The 22,788-nt window shown below is 43.8% G+C and overlaps 1 protein-coding gene across 2 annotated transcripts in view; it reads left to right on the forward strand.

Moving 5' to 3' along the window:
• The window catches only part of LOC122561354 (VPS10 domain-containing receptor SorCS1-like), a 1,166,089-nt gene that overhangs the window by 977,593 nt on the left and 165,708 nt on the right, over positions 1-22,788 (forward strand). For both annotated transcript variants that reach the window (XM_043713086.1, XM_043713087.1), the window contains exons 14-15: positions 610-717; positions 16,032-16,149. In XM_043713086.1, coding sequence (XP_043569021.1) covers positions 610-717; positions 16,032-16,149 — 226 coding nt within the window. The remainder of the gene's footprint in view (positions 1-609; positions 718-16,031; positions 16,150-22,788) is intronic.

The following is a 22,788-nucleotide window of genomic DNA, read 5'->3' on the forward strand; positions in this document are numbered from 1 at the left end:
ACAAAGGCTCATTGAAACATAGAATATAGGAGCTGGAGGAGGCCTTTCAGCCCTTCAATCCTGCTCCATTCAATATAATCATGGCTGATCATCCAACTCAATCCCTTCCTCCCACTTTCTCCAAATATTATTTGATCTCTTTCGCCCAAATATCTTTCACTTGGAAGGTGACAATATTTTGTCTTCAGTTTCCTTTGGTAGTGAATTCCACAGGCTCGCAGCTCTCTGAGTGAAGAAAGTTTCCTCATCTCAGTCTGAAATGGCCAACCCATATCCTTAGACTGGGATGCTTGGCTCTGGACTCTCTCACCATCTGGAACATCCCACATGATTCTTATTGCATCGGTGACCCTCCGAAAGGAATAAAATTAGTTTAATCTCTGTTTAAATGGGAAACCCCTGATTTTTAGACCGTGACCCTTTGTCCTACATTGTCTCAGAAGAGGAATTAACTCCCCCACTTCCATCCTGCCAAGAACCCCTCAAGATTTTATGTTTAACTGAACATGTAGTGAAGGGAAGGTGATTTGTGCTGGTTCAGTTAATGCTTTTCACTCTGCCATGACCTACCGATCTAACGCTGTTGCTGGTTTTGTTTGTTGGAACCAGGTTGAGTTTTGATGAAGGCCAGAGCTGGAGTAAATACAGTTTTACCTCAGTTCCTCTCTTTGTAGACGGAGTTCTTGGTGAACCAGGAGATGAGACACTGGTAATGACGTGAGTAGAGAACATTTTATTTCCTCGTTAGCAACCTGAAGTAAAAAGAAAAGACTTTTCTTTGTAAAAATGTATTGTATTCATAAAACTTATAAAAATATGTTATAGTATTCAACTCTGACACTGTGGTACATCAAGGTGTTTCACTGTGGTTACAAATACAGGTTATATTTACAGCTTGCATTTACATTTCACATCTAACACTCCCTGGTGCATAAGAACTGGGGAAATTTATGGAGTTTCTAGTCCCTCACTAAGACAGGGAGACTTCAAACAATCACCTTTCCTCTTTAGTCCTTTGCAATGGCTACCCTGAGCTTTAGTCAATTGCAGTACATGGGACTTGATTTTGGATTGTACTGGGAGAAAGTGAGGACTGCAGATGCTGGAGATCAGAGCTGAAAATGTGTTGCTGGAAAAGCGCAGCAGGTCAGGCAGCATCCAAGGAGCAGGAGAATCGACGTTTCGGGCATAAGCCCTTCTCCTGTTCCTTGGATGCTGCCTGACCTGCTTTTCCAGCAACACATTTTCAGCTTTTGATTGTACTGGTCGACAATACCCAGTTGTGGACAAAGTTAAAAATCACACACCAGGTTATAGTCCAACAGACTTATTTGGAAGCGCTAGCTTTCGGAGCACTGCTCCTTCATCAGATGGTTGTCAGTTGTGGACAGTTTCTTGCACTGGAAGACTGACAGATTTCATGGGTTTATCATTGGCGTTCAGCTAAAAGTAAGAATTTGTCTTAATACTCTTGACCCTAGGAAACACCAATACATCTCACAGCCAAAATGTTGCTTTGGACGTGTAGTTCATGGTGTCATACAGGGGGACATGGCAGCTAATGTAGGTGCACAATAACAGCCAAGGTGTTTTTGTCTATTTGAGGGGCCAAATAGGCCCTTGATTTAACGCTGCATTCAAAAGGTGGTATTTCCGACAATGTGGTGTTCCCTCAGCATTGTATTGAAGTTTCAGATTATGTCTCTAAATATTCAGTTTCAACTCAATATTTAATGCAGGGGTAAGATGCACCAAGCATACACAATAATTGAGCTGTTTCAAGAAGCATTCACCATTTGGGCAAGTGAGTGTAGTGGTCAGGCATTATCAAATACAAACAGAAAGTGCTGGAGAAACTCAGGCAGCATCTGTGGAAGGAGAAACGGAATTAATGTTTTGAGTCTGGTAACCCTTCCTCAGAATGGACGGTCACTGCACTCAAAATGTTAAGTCTGATTTCTCTCCACAGATGCTACCAGATCTGCTGAGTTTCTCCAACAATTTAGGCCATAAAACCATAAGACATAAGACCAGAATTTAGGCCTTTCAGTCCATCAAGTCTGCTCCACCATTCAATCATGGCTGCTAGGTTTATCAACCCCATTTTGCAGCTTTCTCCCCATAACCTTTGATTTCCTTTTTTCTGTTTTTTGTTTCAGATTTCCAGCATCCACAGCTTCTCTTAGTTTTATTTTGGTTGGGAATTATATTGTTCTAGTTTATCCTGACGTTATGATACTTTTTGAAGTTGAATACTGTTACATACATTTATCACAGTACCTCCACTCAACACACCCTTCCCGTGATGTCCTACCCTTGCAAGCACTGGTGCAGCTCAGTGGTTAGCACTGCAGCCTCACAGCACCAGGGTCCCAGGTTCGATTCCAACCTTGGGTGACTGTCTGTGTGGAGTTTGCATGTTCTCCCTGTGTCTGCGTGGGTTTCCTCCAGGTGCTCCGGTTTTCTCCCACAATCCAAAGATGTGCAGGAAATTTGTTCCAATCGCTCCGTGGGAACTGGGAGTATGGGAGGACAGCTGTCCAGCTCTTACAACTCAGTCAGAGCTCCATCATGGCCGTTGCTGCTTCAGAGACTGTGACCTCAACATTCCTGTTCATATCCCAACTTGGGATCCTAACTCCCCCCACTTTGGGGATCTCTGTACCAACTGCTCCCTTCAGCTGTGACCTTCTGCACTTCCCATTTCTTGGTCCAAACGATGCTGGTTGGCAAATCTTGTTCAAGAAAGCTGCTCCATACAGGAGCAGGTCAGGTGAATTGGCCATGGGAAATTGCCCATAGTGTTAGGTGCATTAGTCAGAGGGAAATGGGTCTGGGTGGGTTACTCTTCAGGGGGTCGGTGTGGACTGTTTGGGCTAAAAGGCCTGTTTTCACACTGTAGGGAATCTAATCTAATCTAATCACTCCCCCACATATCTGCTAACTAACTAAGAACCACAAATGGAATGAATCCATACATACTACAGCTCACATAGCCACTCGTTGATGGCCTGTTCAATCCACCAATTGCCTGGCTGCAGTCCCAGCCTCCTGTATGGACCAGCCTTATGGGCGGCACGGTGGCACAGTGGTTAGCACTGCTGCCTCACAGCGCCTGAGACCCGGGTTCAATTCCCGCCTCAGGCGACTGACTGTGTGGAGTTTGCACGTTCTCCCCGTGTCTGCGTGGGTTTCCTCCGGGTGCTCCGGTTTCCTCCCACAGTCACAAAAAAAAAAGATGTGCAGGGTCAGGTGAATTGGCCATGCTAAATTGCCCGTAGTGTTAGGTAAGGGGTAAATGTAGGGGTATGGGTGGGTTTCGCTTCGGCGGGTCGGTGTGGACTTGTTGGGCCGAAGGGCCTGTTTCCACACTGTAATGTAATGTAATCTAATCTAATCTAAAAAAAGTGGGGGGAGTTAGGATCCCAAGTTGGGATATGAGCAGGAATGTTGAGGTCACAGTCTCTGAAGCAGCAACGGCCATGATGGAGCTCTGACTGAGTTGTAAGAGCTGGACAGCTGTCCTCCCGTACTCCCAGTTCCCACTGAGCGATTGGAACAAATTTCCTACTGCAAAATGAGGTCACAGAGGGAAAAGGTTTGGATAGCTCTGAGCTGGTACCTGAAGAGTTAACTCATTATGGGAGAAGGTCAAATTCTCAAGATATAAAGGAGTGTTCCTGGGAGGAGCTTACCAGTTTCAATTGCTAACTTCCATGTAACTAAATAATAATGTTATTTTTAAGTCTAACCCCAGAGATCTTACAAGAGACTATAAAGTCATTCCAATGTAACGTGATTATGTACTACGTAATAAGCCTAGCCTGAGGGAATCTGGTGAAGAAGTGATAGTGTCCCTCCCTCGAAGCCGGGAAACTTGGATTTAGGTCCCACTTACTCCAGTATGTATCCATACAGGTCAATTAGAAAATATATAAACCAGTTCTGTTCAACAAGAATGAGCTTTCCTTCCATTAACTATCTTACGGGGGTATCTTTTCTCCACGTTTTGGAAGCACCTTAGGCTAATGCCAATCAGAGTCGAGAGTGTGGTGTTGGAAAAGCACAGCAGGTCAGGCAGCATCTGAGGAGCAGGAGAATCGACGTTTCGGGCAAAGGCTCTTCATCAGGAATGAGGCTTGTCGACCGGGGGCTGAGAGATAAATGGGAGGGGGGTGGGATTTGAGGGAAGGTAGCTGAGAAAGCAATAGGCGAATAAAGGTGAGGGCGAAGGTGATAGGTCAGAGGGGGCAGTGATGGACGGGTCCGGAGGGTGGTGCCTAGCTGGAGGTTTGGGACTGGGATAATGTGGGGGAGGGGAAATAAGGAAGCTGTTTAAATCCACATTTATCCTGTGTAGTTGCAGGGTCCCAAGGTGGAATATGAGGCGTTCCTTCTCCAGGCGTCGGGAGGTAATGGTTTGGCGGTGAAGGAGGCCCAGGACCTGCACGTCCTTGACAGGGTGGGAGGGGAGTTGAAGTGTTCAGCCACGGGGCGGTGGGGTTGGTGGGTGCAGGTGTCCCAGAGATGTTCTCTGAAACAATCTGCAAGTTGGCATCCTGTCTCCCTGATGTAGAGGAGACCACTCATTGCACCCGGGGTGAGGCAGTATGCCTTCTTGCCGATTATTTGCTGATTCTGATCTTCAGCATCTGCAGCCTCATTTTCTGCTAATACCAGTCAGAAGCATTAGTAATGCAATCTACACACAACATCTCAGGTGGCACTGATGGACCTGACTACACCAGTCAGTAACAAGTTTCTTGTGACAGGCCCCTTCTGTTGAATGATAAGCTTTGAGTGAGCACAGTGATGGTAATCCTTGTTAAAAAGATTCAAGATCCCTGTCTAGCTGACCTCTGTACAAACCCCTGATGAACATGTGAAGAGACACAAACCATTCTGTACACTACTGAGGAGGGACACTTCTACTGACTGAAGGGAGGTGCTCATCACCTTAAACTCAACAAAGGAGGCTATAGTTTCACTTCAAGGTTTGTATTTGCTGTGCAGGTAGTTTACGGGACATCAGATGGCTTATGAGCACCTTTTGGATTTAAGGTTTCTGGGCATTTGTTCCCAGAACACCCTGCTAAAGAAACATGTGGCTACTTTCTGTTGGCATCTATGAGCATTTCACATCAAGTCATAGAGGTCTACAGCACAGCACAAGGCCCTCTAGCCCATTCACTTTGCACTGGAATTTAACACTGGGATATAATGTTGTGCATGGAGAATGTGGAACACAGGAGGCATATACTGGAGTAAGAGTTGAATTTTTTAGATTACCTTTTAAGATTAAATTTATGAGGTCGATTATTACATGGATACTATTTTTGAGTAGCTGAAATTCATGCTACAGTCCAAAATACAGTTTCATTAGCAGAAGCCCAATTAATCCTGAAACGAATAAAGAGAAAAAACAAAACGATGGCTTTGTGCATGGGAAATCATGTCTCACAAACTGGATTGAGTTTTTTGAAGAAGTAACAAAGAGGATTGATGAGGGCAGAATGGTAGATATGATCTATATGGACTTCATTAAGCTTTTTGACAAGGTTCCCCACGGGAGACTGATTAGCAACGTTAGATCTCAAGGAAAACAGGGAGAACTAGCTATTTGGATACAGAACTGGCTCAAAGGTAGAAGACAGAAGGTGGTGGTGGAGGGTTGTTTATCAGATTGGAGGTCTGTGACCAGTGGAGCGCCACAAGGATCGGTGCTGGGTCCTCTACTTTTTGTCATTTACATAAATGATTTGGATGTGAGCATAATAGGTATGGTTAGTAAGTTTGCAGATGACACCAAAATTGGAGGTGTAGTGGATAGCGAAGAGGCTTACCTCAGATTACAACAGGATCTGGACCAGATGGGCCAATGGGCTGAGAAGTGGCAGATGAAGTTTAATTCAGATAAATGTGAGGTGCTGCATTTTGGGAAAGCAAATCTTAGCAGGACTTATACACTTAATGGTAAGGTCCTGGGGCGTGTTGCTGAACAAAGAGAGACCTTGGAGTGCAGGTTCACAGCTCCTTGAAAGTGGAGTCACAGGTAGATAGGATAGTGGTATGCTTTCCTTTGTTGGTCAGAGTATTGAGTACAGGAGTTGGGAGGTCATGTTGCAGCTGTACTCCTCCAGGCGTCGGGTGGTTTGGCGGTGAAGGAGGCCCAGGACCTGCATGTCCTTGACAAGGTGGGAGGGAAGTTGAAGTGTTCAACCACGAGGCAGTGGGGTTGGTGGGTGCGGGTGTCCCACTGCTGGAATATTGCTTGCAATTCTAGTCTCCTTCCTATCGGAAAGATGTTGTGAAACTTGAAAGGGTTCAGAAAAGATTTACAAGGATGTTGCCAGGGTTGGAGGATTTGAGCTATAGGGAGAGGCTAAACAGGCTGGGGCTGTTTTCCCTGGAGCATCGGCGGCTGAGGGGTGACCTTATAGAGGTTTACAAAATTTTGAGAAGCATGGATAGGATAAATACACAAAGTCTTTTCCCTGGGTTGGTGGAGTCCAGATCTCGAGGGTATAGATGGGGGTGAGAGGGGAAAGATATGGGCGGCACGGTGGCATGGGCGGCACGGTGGCAATGGGCGGCACGGTGGCACAGTGGTTAGCACTGCTGCCTCACAGCGCCAGAGACCCGGGTTCAATTCCCGCCTCAGGCGACTGACTGTGTGGAGTTTGCACATTCTCCCCGTGTCTGCGTGGGTTTCCTCCGGGTGCTCCGGTTTCCTCCCACAATCCAAAAGATGTGCACGGTCAGGTGAATTGGCCATACTAAATTGCCCATAGTGTTAGGTAAGGGGTAAATGTAGGGGTATCGGTGGGTTTCGCTTCGGCGCTTCGGCGGGTCGGTGTGGACTTGTTGGGCCGAAGGGCCTGTTTCCACACAGTAATGTAATCTAATCTAATCTAATATAAAAGGGACCTAAGGGGCAACCTTTTCACACAGAGGGTGGAGGTGGGACTAGATTGGGTTGGGATATCTGGTCGGCATGGACGGGTTGGACCGAAGGGTTTGTTTCCATGCTGTACATCTCTATGATTCTATGAATCACAGTAATATGACTGTATCCCACAAGTGCCGCAGAAGAACTGAGCTCAGCTGAGCTGCATACAAAGGGAAGTTGTGACCTGACTCTGACCTGATGCATCTTAAACTTTTGCACCAAGTTGGTGTGAATTTTACATCAAAACACATAATAGCATGAAAAACAAAATTCATTTCTTCCTCGTAACATTTATGTATAAGATCACCGATGTTGATCTGTTATCTGTGAAGAACTAGGGTTGATCTGTACACGATATATATGGAAAATTCCAGACTTTTTGGCCAAAAATAGGGTGTCGACTTTTACATGAGATCGACTTTTACTCGAGTATGTATGGTAGCCTGCCCCGGGAGGTATGAACTGATCGCTTCCACCTCGAGCAATTGAATTGAATCCAAATGAGACAAGAAATCTTCTACCAAGAACCTTTAGTGCTGCTGACCTCAGTTCCAAGCAGTCCCAGTGTATCAAGGAGGGATTTTAATGATTCAGCAGTGTTTAGTGAATTAGAATTCAACACATTTTGGATTCTGAAGGAAAAAGTAGAAATTGATGAAGAAACTCAGCAGGTCTGGCAGCGTCAATGAAAAGAAAAACAGAGTTAACATTTTTGAGTCCAGTGACCCTTCTTCAGAACTAATATATATCAGTATTGAGCTATTAAGAATGGTCAGAGGACTTGAAACATTGACTCTGCTTTCTCTCCACAGACTTGCTGAGCTTCTCCAGCAATTTCTGCTATTGTCTCAGATCTCCAGCATCGGCAGTTCTTTGTTTCAGATAATGAAGCTGGTTAACTGGGTAAACACAGAGAGGTTGCTTCCCCAGGGCTGGGGAGCTAAGAAAAGAGGGACACAGTTTCAGGGCAAGAGAACAAACATTCAGGACTAAGATGAGAAACTATTTCACTCTAAAGGTTGTGAATCTTTGGAATTCTCTACCCAACAGGGTTATGAATGTTCCATCGTTGAACATATTTCAGGTTGTGATGCCCAGGATTTTGTATTCTGGAGATTTGAGGGATATGGGGTGGCTGTGGGAAAGAGTAGAAGATTGTCCGCGATGATATTAAATGGAAGAGTGGACGAGCTGGGCCGAATGGTCTCATCCTATTTCTTTGAGGCTGCTGAATTTTCAGGGTAGCATTTTCACAAGAGGAATGTCACCTTGAGTGGGAGTGGCTGCTTTTCTGTGTCTGAAATTCAGGCAACTATTGATCTATACTGAAGGAGGTAGCTAATTCTGAGCTGGCCCTCATTGGTCCTATGCATGTAGATAGCAACAGATTTTCAGTAAATTCTAGGATACCGTGGTAGAGCTCAAAGGGATGATATTCCCTCATTTGGTAATCAAGTCTCTGGTTTCCCTTTTGCTGATTATAAAGATATAAAGAGGCAAATAATGTAAAACCCGTTGTTTTCTACAGAGGGATACAATTAAAAGGCTGAAGGAAATGAAGTTGCAAGTCATTTTGAAAAACTTGAGGGTAGACAAGTCCCCCAGGCCTGACAGGATATATCCTAGGATTATGTGGGAAGCAAGAGAGGAAATTGCAGAGCCGTTGGCAATGATCTTTTCGTCTTCACTGTCAACGGGGGTGGTACCAGGGGACTGGAGAGTGGCGAATGTTGTGCCCCTGTTCAAAAAAGGGAATAGGGATAACCCCAGAAATTACAGGCCAGTTAGTCTTATTTCGGTGGTAGGCAAAGTAATGGAAAGGGTACTGAGGGATAGGATTTATGAGTATCTGGAAAGACACTGCTTGAGTAGGGACGGCCAGCACGGATATGGGAGGGGTAGGTCTTGCCTTACAAGTCTTATTGAATTCTTTGAGGAGGTGACCAAGCATGTGGATGAGGGTAGAGCAGTGGATGTAGTGTACATGGATTTTAGTAAGGCATTTGATAAGGTTCCCTATGGTAGGCTTATGCAGAAAGTCAGGAGGCATGGGATTGTGGGAAGTTTGGCCAGTTGGATAGAAAACTGGCTAACTGGTCAAAGTCAGAGAGTAGTGGTAGATGGTAAATATTCAGCCTGGAGCCCAGTTACAAGTGGAGTTCCGCAGGGATCAGTTCTGGGTCCTCTGCTGTTTGTAATTTTTATTAATGACTTAGATGAGGGAGCCGAAGGGTGGGTCAGTAAATTTGCAGATGATACGAAGATAGGTGGAATTGTGGACAGTGAGGAGGGCTGTCATCGGCTGCAGAGGGACTTAGATATGATGCAGAGCTGGGCTGAGGAGTGGCAGATGGAGTTCAACCCTGCCAAGTGTGAGGTTGTCCATTTTGGAAGAACAAATAAGAATGCGGAATACAGGGTTAATGGTAGGGTTCTTAGTCAGGTGGAGGAACAGAGGGATCTTGGGGTCTATGTACATAGATCTTTGAAGGTTGCCACTCAGGTGGATAGAGTTTGTAAGAAGGCCTATGGAGTATTATCGTTCATTAGCAGGGACATAAATTTAAGGTGAAGGGTGGAAGGTATAGGGGGGATGTCAGGGGTAGGTTCTTTACCCAGAGAGTGGTGGGGGCATGGAATGTGCTGCCTGTGGGAGTGGGAGTGGCAGAGTCAGAATCATTGGTGACCTTTAAGCGGTAATTGGATAGGTACATGGATGGGTGCTTAAGCTAGGACAAATGTTCGGCACAACATCGTTGGCCGAAGGGCCTGTTCTGTGCTGTATTGTTCAATGTTCTATGTTCATGAGGGGATAACTAAATGGAGAATAAAGTGTACCTTTGAAGTGAAAGCTGTAATCTCTGCTGCCTCTCGTCTGATGAAAGAACTGAAAACAAGGCAAAACTTATGTCTTAAACAATCAGTTGCACACAGACACTCAGCAGGATGAAGGAGAGTGGTTAGTTTGCAGTAAGAGCACTTCAGCTGCTTTCCAGAATGTGCACTAAAGGGTTCAAAATGGTTAACTTACGCTGAGGGACTGTAAAGGAAAGAGACCTGGATGTATTCGAACCTTTCAGAGCTCCCACACTGCTTTTCAGACAGTCACATGCTTTTGTAAATCTGGGAGTGTGAGAAGGAGCTGCAGTCAAAATTAAATGTGAAAATTGAAATCTGTTTGTCAGCCCCTAATACAAGTTCAAAGCTAAAACATAGCAGTTTTTTTTCATAGCTGCATAAGAACGCTTTCTCACACAGGGGCTACGTTTGCGAGAACTATATCTTTAACCAACCTATTATGGATTTTGCACCTGAGTTTTCTGGCCCAGAGTCTGGGACTCTACTGGACGCCACAAGCCTGAAAGTCAATGAATCCAAAGAAAAGTGATATTCTTAATGGGCATTTTTTTAAAAAGCCATTTAGGAAGTCAAGCAAATTGAATTTTTTTCTTACTGTAGACCCTTCAGGCTCACTGCACAGAGTATCACCTCCCGCTGATCACTGAACACAGTCAGCGCCAACTGCAATAGTTTGGACTCAGTATTCAACTGAATTGAATGTTGCTGCAACTTTGTGTTATTTTGAGGATCCGGACACAACATCCCAAAGCAGGTGATAGCAAGTCAATACTCTGACACATTGGCATTCTCCATTGAAAGTTCAACTGCGGGAATATACATTGGGACATATATAGTAGGGGTCACTCAACCCAATTCGCATAACTTCAAGATCTCCTTGTTTGCTGACCTTCCATCGAGATCATTGTGAATCTCTGATCAGTATCTCTCTAGAATAGCGAGCTCAGAACCATCCGCCATGGGCCTAAGCTGGGACCAAAGGCACCGACAGACTCCGAGATTCCTGTTTGTGGAATGAAAGGATTAGCCAAAGGTCGCGGGGAGAGGGGGAGGTCCACAGTATGAGTAAGAGGAAAAGACAGGTCAAGGTAAAGTTGCCACAGTCTTACCAGACTATGGTGCTGCTCTCTCATTGAAGAGAGATGATTGGTGGTAGTTTAACTGGAGGGTCACCACGCCTTAGGTAAGGGGTGAGGTTGAGAAAAAGAGTCCTTCATGGTAACCTCAGCCATTGCAGGAATTGAACCCAAGCCCATTAGTATCACACCTTCCCTCCCACTGTTCTACCTGACAAACAACTAGAACTAGGGGCATAGTCTAAACATTAGGACCAGACCATTCAGGAGAGACGTTCGGAAGCACTTCAACACACAAAGGGTTTGAGAGGTTTGGAATTCTCTTCCACCAGCAACAGTGGATGCTGGATCGTTGTTTTTTTTAAATCTGTGAGAAACATGATTTTTGTTTTGTTAAGAAAATTATTAAGGGGCATTGACCCTTAATAGAATCAGAGAATCCCTACAATGTGGAAACAGGCCCTTGGGCCCAACAAGTCTTTGGATTGCGGGAGGAGACTTGCACAGATGCAGGGAGAATGCACAAACTCCAACGGACAGTCACCCGAGGTTGGAATTTAACCCAGGTCCCTAACACTGTGAGACACTGAGCCACTGTACCATCACAGCCCAGCCTTGATCTCATTGAATGGTGAAGGCTCAAGGGGCTGAATGGCCTTCTCCAATTCGTACATTCATATGATTTGCCCTTGGAGAGGGGAACATAGCATGTCACGTCCACCCTACCCCCTCCCCCACCCCTCCACCCCTCAACCCAACCCAACGCAACCCCTCAGAAGGGTCAGCTGTGGTGGGGATAAATGTTTCTGCTATTTATTGGGCTAATTTTAGTGGAAGCTTGTGGAAAGTCAGAGAGAACAGCTGTAGCTCCTGTACACTCCAGTGGTATAAGCTCAAACAGGGCAAAAAAAGTTGTCCCATTGAAAGCCAACTTGTCAAACTCTAGACAACATATTTAGAAGCTTTTTGTGCTCTCTGTTTTATATTTCATTCCCTTATTGGTAAAGAAAACCAAATGTCAACTTCTTGGAGTTTTTACTGAATGTCTTGAAAGAAACCTGTTAAAATATGCCTAAAATAGAATGGTTTTCTGTTTTTTTTCAATACTTGTATTTGATGGAGTGAGAAATAAATGCAAAAAAGAGACAAGATCTTGTCTTTCCCCCATCAGGCAGTCAGACTGATAGATAGCCTGCAACTGGACATTTCTAGATTCTTCTAAGCCCTAGGAAGGATCCCCAAGGTAATTAATCAACACCAATTCATCAAATTAAACCAATTTTAAGATGTAGTCCATATTGAACCAGTTTTGTTAAATTGAATGACAATTAATTGAATGACAATAAAGATCATCAGACAGCACCTTCCAAACCCACAACCACCTCAATTTAGATGGACAAGGGCAACAGACACATAGGAAAACCATGACCTTCAAGTTCCCCACCAAGTCACTCATCCTCCTGACTTGGAAATATATCACCGTTCCTTCACTGTCACTGGGTCAAAATCCTGGAATTCCTTCCCTCAGGGCATTGTGGGTCAACACACAGACAGCACTGGTTCAGGAAGGCAGCTCACCCCCACCTTCTCAATGGGCAACTAGGGATGGCCAATAAATGCTGGGCCCAGTCAGTGACACCCACATTCCACAAATGAATAAAAAAGATTGAAGTAGGTGATAGCCCAATGGTGTAATTGTTAGACAATTAATCCAGAGAACAGGTAGTGTTCTGGGGACCTGGTTTTGAATCCTGCCATGACAGATGGTGGAATTTGAATTCATTAACAATCTGGAATTAATGATGACCATGAAATGGTTGTTTGGGAAAAAATAAACATTTCATTCACTAATTACCCACAGAGAAAGAATCTGCCATGCTATCCTGGTCTGGCCTACATATGACTCCAGAACCACAGCAATGTGGTTGACTCTTAACTGCCCTCTGAAGCAATTAATAATTGGATGATAAATGCTGGCCTAGCCAGTGATGCCCGCATCCTGTGAATGAATTATTAAAAATTAACTGAAGTACCTGTCCATTATATTTCAGTCTATTTCGTTCAGCTGGCAATCTACTGATGAAGCTATACATATTCTCAGTTACTAGCCCCAAATACTGCCAATGTGTTATAGATGCATGTCCTTTCACAGCCGTCAAATTCTATTTCAACTACCACAGAGGAATGTAAAGACCATGAACAATCCATTTTTGTCCTGAACATTTTCCAATTGTGTTCAATCCTTTTAATTAAGTGGAGCACGTACCTGACATTAAATGACACTGTATGAAAAAGAATCCATGCATGTGTAAGTGCTTTTTTAAATCATCAAATACTGTTCATTTTTAATCTTCTGTGTAAGATATCCCAAAACACAAGAACATAAAAATAAATACAGGATGAGAAAAGGCAATTTGGGCCACTGGGATCACCTCTCCTGTATTTTATACTGAATAATATTCTGATTATGTATTCCAAGATTCTGCTTGCTGTTTAATTGCTTCTCTGTGTTGCCTTGACATTGAAACTGATGCTACTCCCAAGCTCTTTTCCTTGTAAGAATTCTGTTGCTCAGCATTTGCCCCATGCCAGCGTAAACCACAGAAGACCACTTTGTCCTGAACTGGCCATTTCCTTAACAATTTAGAAGTAATTTCACTGTCCCATTCTTTGTCTCTCAATGATAATTCAGAGTTGATGAGCTCCTCTATATTAATCGTCCAATCAAAGGAAACAGTATTTTGTGTTTCATTTTCACTTGCTACATTATTTCCGCCCAATTGTATAACAAATTCAAGTCAATTTAAAAATACCCCCCCCAGATGAAACAAAAAACTGCAGGTGTTGGAAATCTGAAACAAAAGCAGATATTGTTGGAGAAACTCAGCCTTTGTGGAGAGAGGAAAACAGAGTTTCCAGTTCAGTGATCAGTTCTGAAGAAGGGTCATTGGACGGGAAAATTAACTCTGCTTTCTCTCCCACAGATGCTGCCAGACTTAGACTTTGTCTTAAATTCTCTTTTTTTTAAATTTCTTTGTCTTTTCTTTACTATATTGTCATGGAAGGACTCTTATTCTGAACTTTCTCTTTCTTTACTTTTCTGATTTGTTACTATGATTTTGTACATTTGAAGGTCTGTAATACTGGACTTTTCTTTTCTCTTTTTCTCTTCTGGGAATCTGTACCTTGTAGGTGAGATGGCGCTATAAGTGGTGACTTCTAAACTTTTCACTGTGTCCATGTGAGGACATGTGGCAATAAAGCTAATTCAAATCAATTCAAATCTGCTGACCTTCCTTTATATGGTGTTTTTTGTGCCATAGGATTTAATAGTCAATGAGCTACTTTGGTAATGTAATTACTGCTGTAGGGTGGAGAACATAACAAACAGCAAACTCCCACAAAAACAATGTCGTAATGACCAGTTAATCACTAGGTAATCTTTAATCAATTAATGGTCAGTTTTTATGCGATTGATTGAGGTCCAGTTTATCTAGGATTATGGGAATATTCTGTGCTTCCTTAAAATTGTGCTAAAGGATCTTTTACATCCAGTTGAGAAGGTAACTCGCACCTTTGGTTAAATATTACATCCAACAGATAGTGCCTGGCAGTGAAGTATTCCTTCCACTGCTGTGTCAGCGTTGATTGATTTTCTGCTCGGGTATTTGCAGCTTGCAGCCTTTAGGCTCAAAGGTAGGAATGCTATCCACTAGGCCACAGTGTAATGACTAAAATGTTTTATTCAGTTTCCTTCAGGTACCAAGTTCGCTCAGATAATTTTGCATGACCATAGATTCCCTCCAGTAGCTTATGTGTTTAAGCAAACTTAAACAACTGTCAATGTTTAAGTTTCATTTTCTGATTTAAAATCTGAGACTATGATGGTCTGAAATGTGTTTTTTTTCAATGGAGTCAAACCATTAATTTGAAATGAAGAAAAGACCTTACCTAACCATATATCTTCTTTCCCTGTCTCTCTCAGATACCTGATAAAAGACATCAGGAAACAGAATATAAAAGTATTCTCTACTGCTGGTGGTCCCACCTAACCAACCATAGTCTCAGTTTAAACCCGAATGCTTCAAGGACACCTAAAGGGCTCTATATTCTTCCCTTTCTGCTAGAAAACAACCCCTTTTAAACTTTGTATCTGCATGTATTGAAATGGCTGTATAAAGGCATAGAATCTCCACAATGTGGAAGCAGGCCATTTGACCCACACCTTCCCTCCAAAGAGCATCCTACCCAGGCTCATCCCATCCCTGTAACCCTGCATTTCCCCTGACCAATCCACCCTAACCCGCACATCTTTGGACTGAGGAAGGAAACTGGCACACTGAGAGGAAACCCATATGGACACAGAGAGAACGTACAAAGTCCATGTAGACAGTCAGCTAAGAATGGAATTGAACCCAAGTCCCTGGTACCATGATGCAAAAGTGTTAATCACTGAGCCACCATGCCACCCCTTATTTTTCTCAGGGTTTCCAAGTAATAGACTTATTCTTTCTTAGCTCAAGGAAACTTTATGATTAGTTCCTTACAGCGAACAATTAGTTCCTAACATTTTAATTGCAGTAAGATATAGCCACAAGCTAAGAAAAGAATATAAACACTTGATTCAACCAATCAGAGAGGTTTGAGAAAGGAGAGCTGATTCACTCCTGGTCACCTGACTGGAACAGCACTCAAAATCAGAGCTGTGTTTAAAACATGGATTCATTTATTCCCTTTCTAGATGCTTTCTGTTGGTATATGGGTATTGTACCCTGAAATGAACAAAGTGCATAATGTAATTTTCAATATTACAATAATATGGGCAAACTACTCAATCACTGAGCTCATTGACCAAGTGGAACCAACTGGTCTTGGGCATGGTCTTTCAGCCCCTAAACTGCAATCATTGAGCCCCTCCTAAAATACATCACACTATAAAACATTCCTCGTTATTATTCACTCACCTGAGGAATCTTGCTGTACATAAAATTGACGGGTATTTGCTCTGTGTGGTAGCTGATGAACTTGACAATGTGTTTTGTATCTGAAGCACTGAGAGGTTGCGAGGTTACGTGCTTTAAAACTTTGAATATGAATGCCACGGATTCTAACCAAACCTCTGTTTTGTTTTGTGTTGTCTTTGACAGTGTGTTTGGTCATGTCAGCCACCGCTCTGATTGGCAGCTTGTTAAAGTGGATTACAGATCCATCTTCAGCACAAGATGCAATGAGATTAATTTTCATTCATGGGAGCTCCACAATCAGGTGAGGAACCTTGCTCACTTCCCAATTTTCCTTCTCCCACCAAACTTCCAAGCAAGATATTATTAGAGTTTATTCTCACTACCTATCAAGTTATAATTATGTTGTGTCATAAATGTCAGTGTCTCTAAGCTTGGGTTATGTAATAGAGCACTCTCCTTATCACATGGTCACACCCTCTCAATTTAATCATTTTCAGCCCCACAGCAATGCATAATTAGTGAACATCCCACGTTTTAATCGCTCCGTCACTGGTGTCTTTCCTTTCACTTGCCCGAGACCTAAGTCCCCGAATTCCAACCTTACTCCTCTCCTCACTACATCACCCTTTCTGCTCTTTCAAGACAGCCCTTATGGGTGGCTCAGTGGTTAGCATTCTTGCCTCATAGCGCCAGGGACCCAGGTTCGATTCCAGCCTCGGGTGACTGTCTGGGTGGAGTTTGCACATTCTCCCCGTGTCTGCGTGGGTTTCCTCCGGGTGCTATGGTTTCCTTCCACTATCCAAAGATGTGCAGGTCAGGTGAATTGGCCATGCTAAAGTGTTCAGGGATGTTTAGGTTAGCAGCATTAGTCAGAAGTAAATATAGAGTAATATGGGTAGTGGGATACACTTCGGAGGGTCGGTGTTGTCTTGTTGGACCAATTAGCTTGTTTCCAGACTGCAGGAACAGGCGTGGGGCCAATCAGCCCCTCCAGCCCGTTTCACCATCCAGTGAGACCATGGCTGATTTTTTTGGCCTAACTCCATCTTCCCACCTTTAGCCCAAACGCCATGATAGCTTTCTTAACCAAAAAGTATCAATCTCAGCTTTAAAATTAACACTTGATTTTACATCAACTGCTGTTTGGGGAAGAGAATTCCTAACCTGCCAACCATCCTAACATCTCTCCCAAACGGTCTAAATTCTACCTAAAATAAGGCAATGAACTGCGGATGCTGGAGACCTGAAACTAAAACAGAAACTGTTGGAAAAACCCAGCAAGACTGGTAGAAGTAGAGTTAACGCTTTGAATCCAGTGACCTTTATTCAGAACTCCTTCAGTGCTAGACCAGCTGAGATTCTCTGTCAATTTCCCTTTCTGTCTGTCATATATTCTACCACTTTCACCAAGCTTTTGGTCATCAGACCTAAAGTAATAGCCTGGCGCATTGAAAGTGTAAGTTATTATTATTGTGTAGCCTGATGGCAGCATGTAAATAATGCATGATAAAAATACAGTGTACCATCATTCCGTGTTGCTTAAAAATCTTGGAAAGAAAGCACACGTTATTCAGCTGACAATCCTTTAGTCGCAAACAGTCCTCTCAACACACAGTATTTAGAAAACCTAACAACACTTTAGTGTACCCTCCTCCATCAGCCCAGTCTCTCCAACATGGTCTGGTTGTGTTCAGTTGTCCCAGTTACTTTAATGGGTCTCATCTGAATGGGCACATTAAGCTACATGGGACACCTTTTGCCTAGAGCTGAAACTAATTAATTTCCAATTGACAGCACACATCCTGACCTAATTGGTATCCTCTTGAACAGTGACATATGGTACACAGTGGAGCGGGTATAGTTGGCACCAGTGTAATGGTGATGCTTGCAGCCCGATACTAAAGACAGATCCCGGTCGGATAAAACAATTGCAGTTTCATTGAGACAAGACAGAGAAGACAGCCAGTCAGTACAACAGCTTGAATTAAAATTGACAGCCCACTAAAGCAAGCCTCTTGTAATAGCCTTCAACCTACACAGATCTGAACCTGGATCAAATAAATATTTCTGTTTCATGCATGATAACAGCTTAACTTACTGACAGGCCCACTGCTTGTTAAAATAGATAGACACCACTGAGTCTGTCCTCAAAGCACATCCCCTGCTCAATATTTCATTTTGTTGCTGCCTGATAAGGGTGAGAATAGCATGGGGCTCTGAATCATAAGCCATCTCCTCAATGACATTAGATCGGCAGCCCCTCCAGTTCCTATCCATTAGGCCATTCAGCCCCTCACTGCTACCCCTTCCATAAGGTCCTGGATGATTTATTTATTTTTCAAATTCCGCATTCCCATCTATCATAAGTCCTGATTCTTCTACCTAACAAGTTTGTATCTCCACCTTGGGATGGCACGGTGGCTCAGTGGTTAGCACTGCTGCCTCACAGCGCCAGGGACCCAGGTTTAATTCCCACCTCGGGCAACTGTCTGTGTGGAGTTTGCACATTCTCCCCGTGTCTGCGTGGGTTTCCTCCGGGTGCTCCGGTTTCCTCCCACAATCCAGAGATGTGCAGGTTGGGTGAATTGGCCATGCTAAATTGCTTGTAGTGTTACGTGCATTAGTCAGAGGGAAATGGGTCTGGGTGGGTTACTCTTCAGAGGGTCGGTGTGGACTGGTTGGGCCGAAAGGCTTGTTTCCACACTGTAGAGAATCTAATCTTAAAAAGTTTCAATGACCCCATTTCCTTCTGAGACAGAGAGGTCCAAAGTCACATAACCCTCAGAACATTTATCATCATCTCTGTCCTGAAGGGGTGATCTCTAATTCTAAAACAAAACCTTTAGTTCCCAATTCACCCACCAAGAGGAAACATTTTTTTCTACTTCCACCTTCTCAAGCCCATTCAGAATCTGATACACTTTGATCAGGTCACCCCTCACTCTCCTAAATTCCAACAGAGAAAAGCCCAGTCTGTCCAACGTTCCCTCACAAGACAACCCACTCATTCCAGGGGTCCACCGCATAAACCTCCTCTCAACTGTCTCCGACATACTGACATCCTTCGTTAAGCAAAGTTAAACAGTCTTTGAGATGTCTCAGCCATGCCCTGTGTAACTGAAGCAGATCATCCTCACTGGTATGTTGAATTATTTGCTGTACCTGCATGCTAGATTTTTGTGGGTCATGCTCTCTTACACCTGGATTCCTCAGCACACCAGAATTTTGCAATCATTCTCCATTTGAGTAATTCTCTGCTTTGCTCATTCTGCCTGCCAAAGTGAACGACTTTGTATTTTTCCACATTACACTCCATCTGCCAAATGTTTGCTTTTCACTTAATGAGATTGCAGACTGATTTCATAATAAGTGATATCAGATCTTCTTACCAATCTTTGTGTCATCTTCAAATTTAGTGACCATAGCATTGCTCCCCTTACCTAAGTCATTGATATCGATTGTAAAAAGCACTGACCCATGTGGCACTCCAATCACCACATCATGCCAAGTAGCCAAGCATTCATCGAAACTCTCCTGCTGCCTGGGAGGAAGCAATCTTCTTTTCCAATCAGTAGGTTTCCCATTAGTATGAGTTGGCACTTACTCCTCTTGCACAGAGCATGTGAAATCACATTGTACACAGTTTCGGTTTCATTACCTAAGGAAGGATATACTTGAAGAGAAAATGAGGTCTGCAGATGCTGGAGATCAGAGACGGAAATGTGTTGCTGGAGAAGCGCAGCAGGTCAGGCAGCATCTAGGGAACAGGAGAATCGACGTTTCGGGCATTAGCCCTTCTTCAGGAAGGATATACTTGGCCAAGAGGGAAAGCATCAAAGGTACACTGGACTCATTCCAGGGATGAGGGTATTTCCCTTTAAGGAGTGATTGAGTAGGCAAGGTCTACATTATCTGCTGTAGAGAAGAATGAGAGATGAGCTAATTGAAATATAAAAGATTCTTTTTATTTCTATTTACTCACGGGATGTGGGTGTGGCTGGTTTGGCCCAGCATTTATTGCCCGTCCCTAGTTGCCCCTTGACAAGGTCGGGGTGAGCTGCCTTCTTGAACTGCTGTAGTCCTACTGTGGGTTGACCCACAATATCCTTAGGGAGGGAATTCAGGATTTTAATCAAGTGACAGTGAACATAGAACAGCACAGCACAGTACAGGCCCTTCAGCCCTCAATATTGTGTCAATCTTTTATCCTACTCTAAGACCAAACTAACCTACATAGCCGACATTTTGCTATCATCCATTAAGAGTCACTTAAATGTCCCTAATGTCTCTGATTCTACCACCACTGCTGGCAGTACATTCCACGCACCCACCACTCTCTGTGTAAAGAACCTGCCTCTGACATTTCCCCTAAACCTTTCTCCAATCACCTTAAAATTATGCCTCCTCATGATAGACATTTCCACCCTGGGAAAAAGTAATTGACTATTCACTCAATCTAAGCCTCTCATCATCTTGTAAACCTCTATCAAGTCAACTCTTCATCCTTCATCGCTCCAATGAGAAAAGCTCTTACTCCCTCAACTTTTGTTCAAGAGACATGCCCTCCAATCCAGGCAGCATCCTGGTAAATCTTCTCTGCACCTTCTCTAAAGCTTCCACATCTTTCCTATAATGAGGTGACCATAAGTGAACACAATATTCCAAGTTGGTCTAACCAGGGCTGTATAGAACTGCAGCATAACCTCTTGGCTCTTAAACTCAATCTCCCTGCTAATGAAAGCCAACACACCACACACCTTCCTAATAACCCTGTCAACTTGGGTGGAAACTTTGAGGGATCTATGGACATGGACCCCAAGATCCGTCTGTTCCTCCACACTGCCAAGAATCCTGCCTTTAACCTTATATTCTGCATTCAAATTCCACCTTCCAAAAAGAATCACTTCACACTTTTCCAGGTTGAACTCCATCTGCCACTTCTCAGCCCAGCTCTGCATCCTGTCTATATCCCATTGCAACCTACAATAGCTCTCTACATTATCCACAACTCCACCAACCTTGGTGTCATCAGCAAACTTACTAGTTCACCCTTCCACTTCCTCATCCAAGTAATTTATAAAAATCATAAGGAGCAGAGATTCCAGAACTGATCCCTGCAGAACACCAAGCTTCAAGCTGAATACTTTCCATTTACCATCACCCTCTATCTTCTAAGGGCCAGCCAATTCTGTATCCAGACAGCCAGACTTCCCTGTATCCCATGCCTCCTTATTTTCTGCATGAGTCTACCACGGGAAACCTTAGCAAATGCCTTGCTAACATCCATATACAGCACACCCACTGCCCTACCTTCATCAATGAAGGAGCAACAATTTGGGATGGTGAGTGGCTTGGAGAGGTTGATCCTATGTGTCTGCTGCCCTCGTCCTTCTGGATGGAAGTGGTTGTGGGTTTGGAAGGTGCTGTCTGAGGATCTTTGATGAATTTCTGCAGTGCATCTTGTAGATAGTACATACTGCTGCTATTGAGTGTTGCTGGTGGAGGGAATGGATGCCTGTGAATGTGATGCCAATCAAGTGGGCTGCTGTGTCCTGATGGTGTCAAGCTTCTTGAGTTTTGTTGGACCTGCACGCATCCAGGCAAGTGGGGAGTAATCCATCACACTCCTGACTTGTGTCTTGTCGATGGTGGACAGGTTTTGGGGAGGTAGGAGGTGAGTTACTCACTGCAGCATTCCTAGCTTCTGACCTGCTCTTGTAGCTACTGTTCTTATGTGGTGAGTCCAGTTGAGTATCTGGATATTGATAATGGGGTATTCAGTGATTGTAAAATCATTGAACATCAAGGGCGATGGTTAGATTGTCTTGTGGAGATGGGCATTGCCTGGCATTTATGTGGCTACTTGCCACATGTCAGCCCAAGTCTGGATATTGTTCAGATTTTGTTGCACTTGAACATAGATTGTTTCAGTCAGGCCTTTCAGAAAATGTTCCTTCTGACTGGGGAAGCTTAGACATAGAGTTATTGTGGGTTAGTTGGTCACCACTGATGTGCAGAGCTCAAGTCATGGATTTTCCAAACTTAGCACAACCACTTCAGCGTTGAAGGGCCATATTTGACTCAGTTTTGCTGTGAGATTTGAGATTGCATTGTCAAACTTCATCAGCAGCTTCTAGACAGCAACAGAGACAGCGAGTGCCAGTGCTTTGATCTAGTTGAAAGAGCTGTTAGACCATCTATCCCTCACCCTGCCCCTAGTCACCAGAATGTCCCCACACCCAACTTCTCACCCAATATTCCCAAGAGGCAGGTAGAAATAGAAACACAAACTTGGAATAGTTTTGTACAGATCTTGCTCAAGAGATCACATCACTACCTCCAGCCAGTTCCCTTCCTTAGGGCTTTAATGTATCCATAGCATCCTGTATTTCATCAAAGTCTGCTCTGCCTGTCTGGGAAAACCACATTTTCTCGAACAATTATGATTTGCTCTGATGTCTTTGGTTGCAGTGAGCTCTGAAGACCTAATTTCACTGGAATGAAATTACATCCAGTTATAGAAGCAATTCAAAGTGTTCATTGCCCACACAGCAAATCAGGAGGGAGCACTACACTACTGTGTGTGTAGATGTAACTGTCGCTTGTGTAGATGTTCAATTGTGTACCCAATCAAGTGCAACTGCTCATGACCTCTGCGTGTCAGCAGTCAATAGTCAGTACAAAACTTCTTCGAGAATTACTCCAGAGATAATGTACTCCAACTTCTGATTTGGCATTCATTGCTAAAGGAACTATAGAATCCCTACAGTGTGGAAACAGGCCACTTATTCCATCAATTCCACACTGACCCTCCAAAGAGCATCCAATCCAGACCCATCCCTATCCCTGTAACCTTGCATTTCCCATGACACATCACAGACACTATAGGCATTTGTCTTGGGCAATTCACCAAAGCTGCACATCTTTGGACTGTGGGAGG

The sequence above is a fragment of the Chiloscyllium plagiosum genome, chromosome 22 (genome assembly GCF_004010195.1).
Source record: "Chiloscyllium plagiosum isolate BGI_BamShark_2017 chromosome 22, ASM401019v2, whole genome shotgun sequence".
NCBI classification, from domain to species: Eukaryota; Metazoa; Chordata; class Chondrichthyes; order Orectolobiformes; family Hemiscylliidae; genus Chiloscyllium; species Chiloscyllium plagiosum.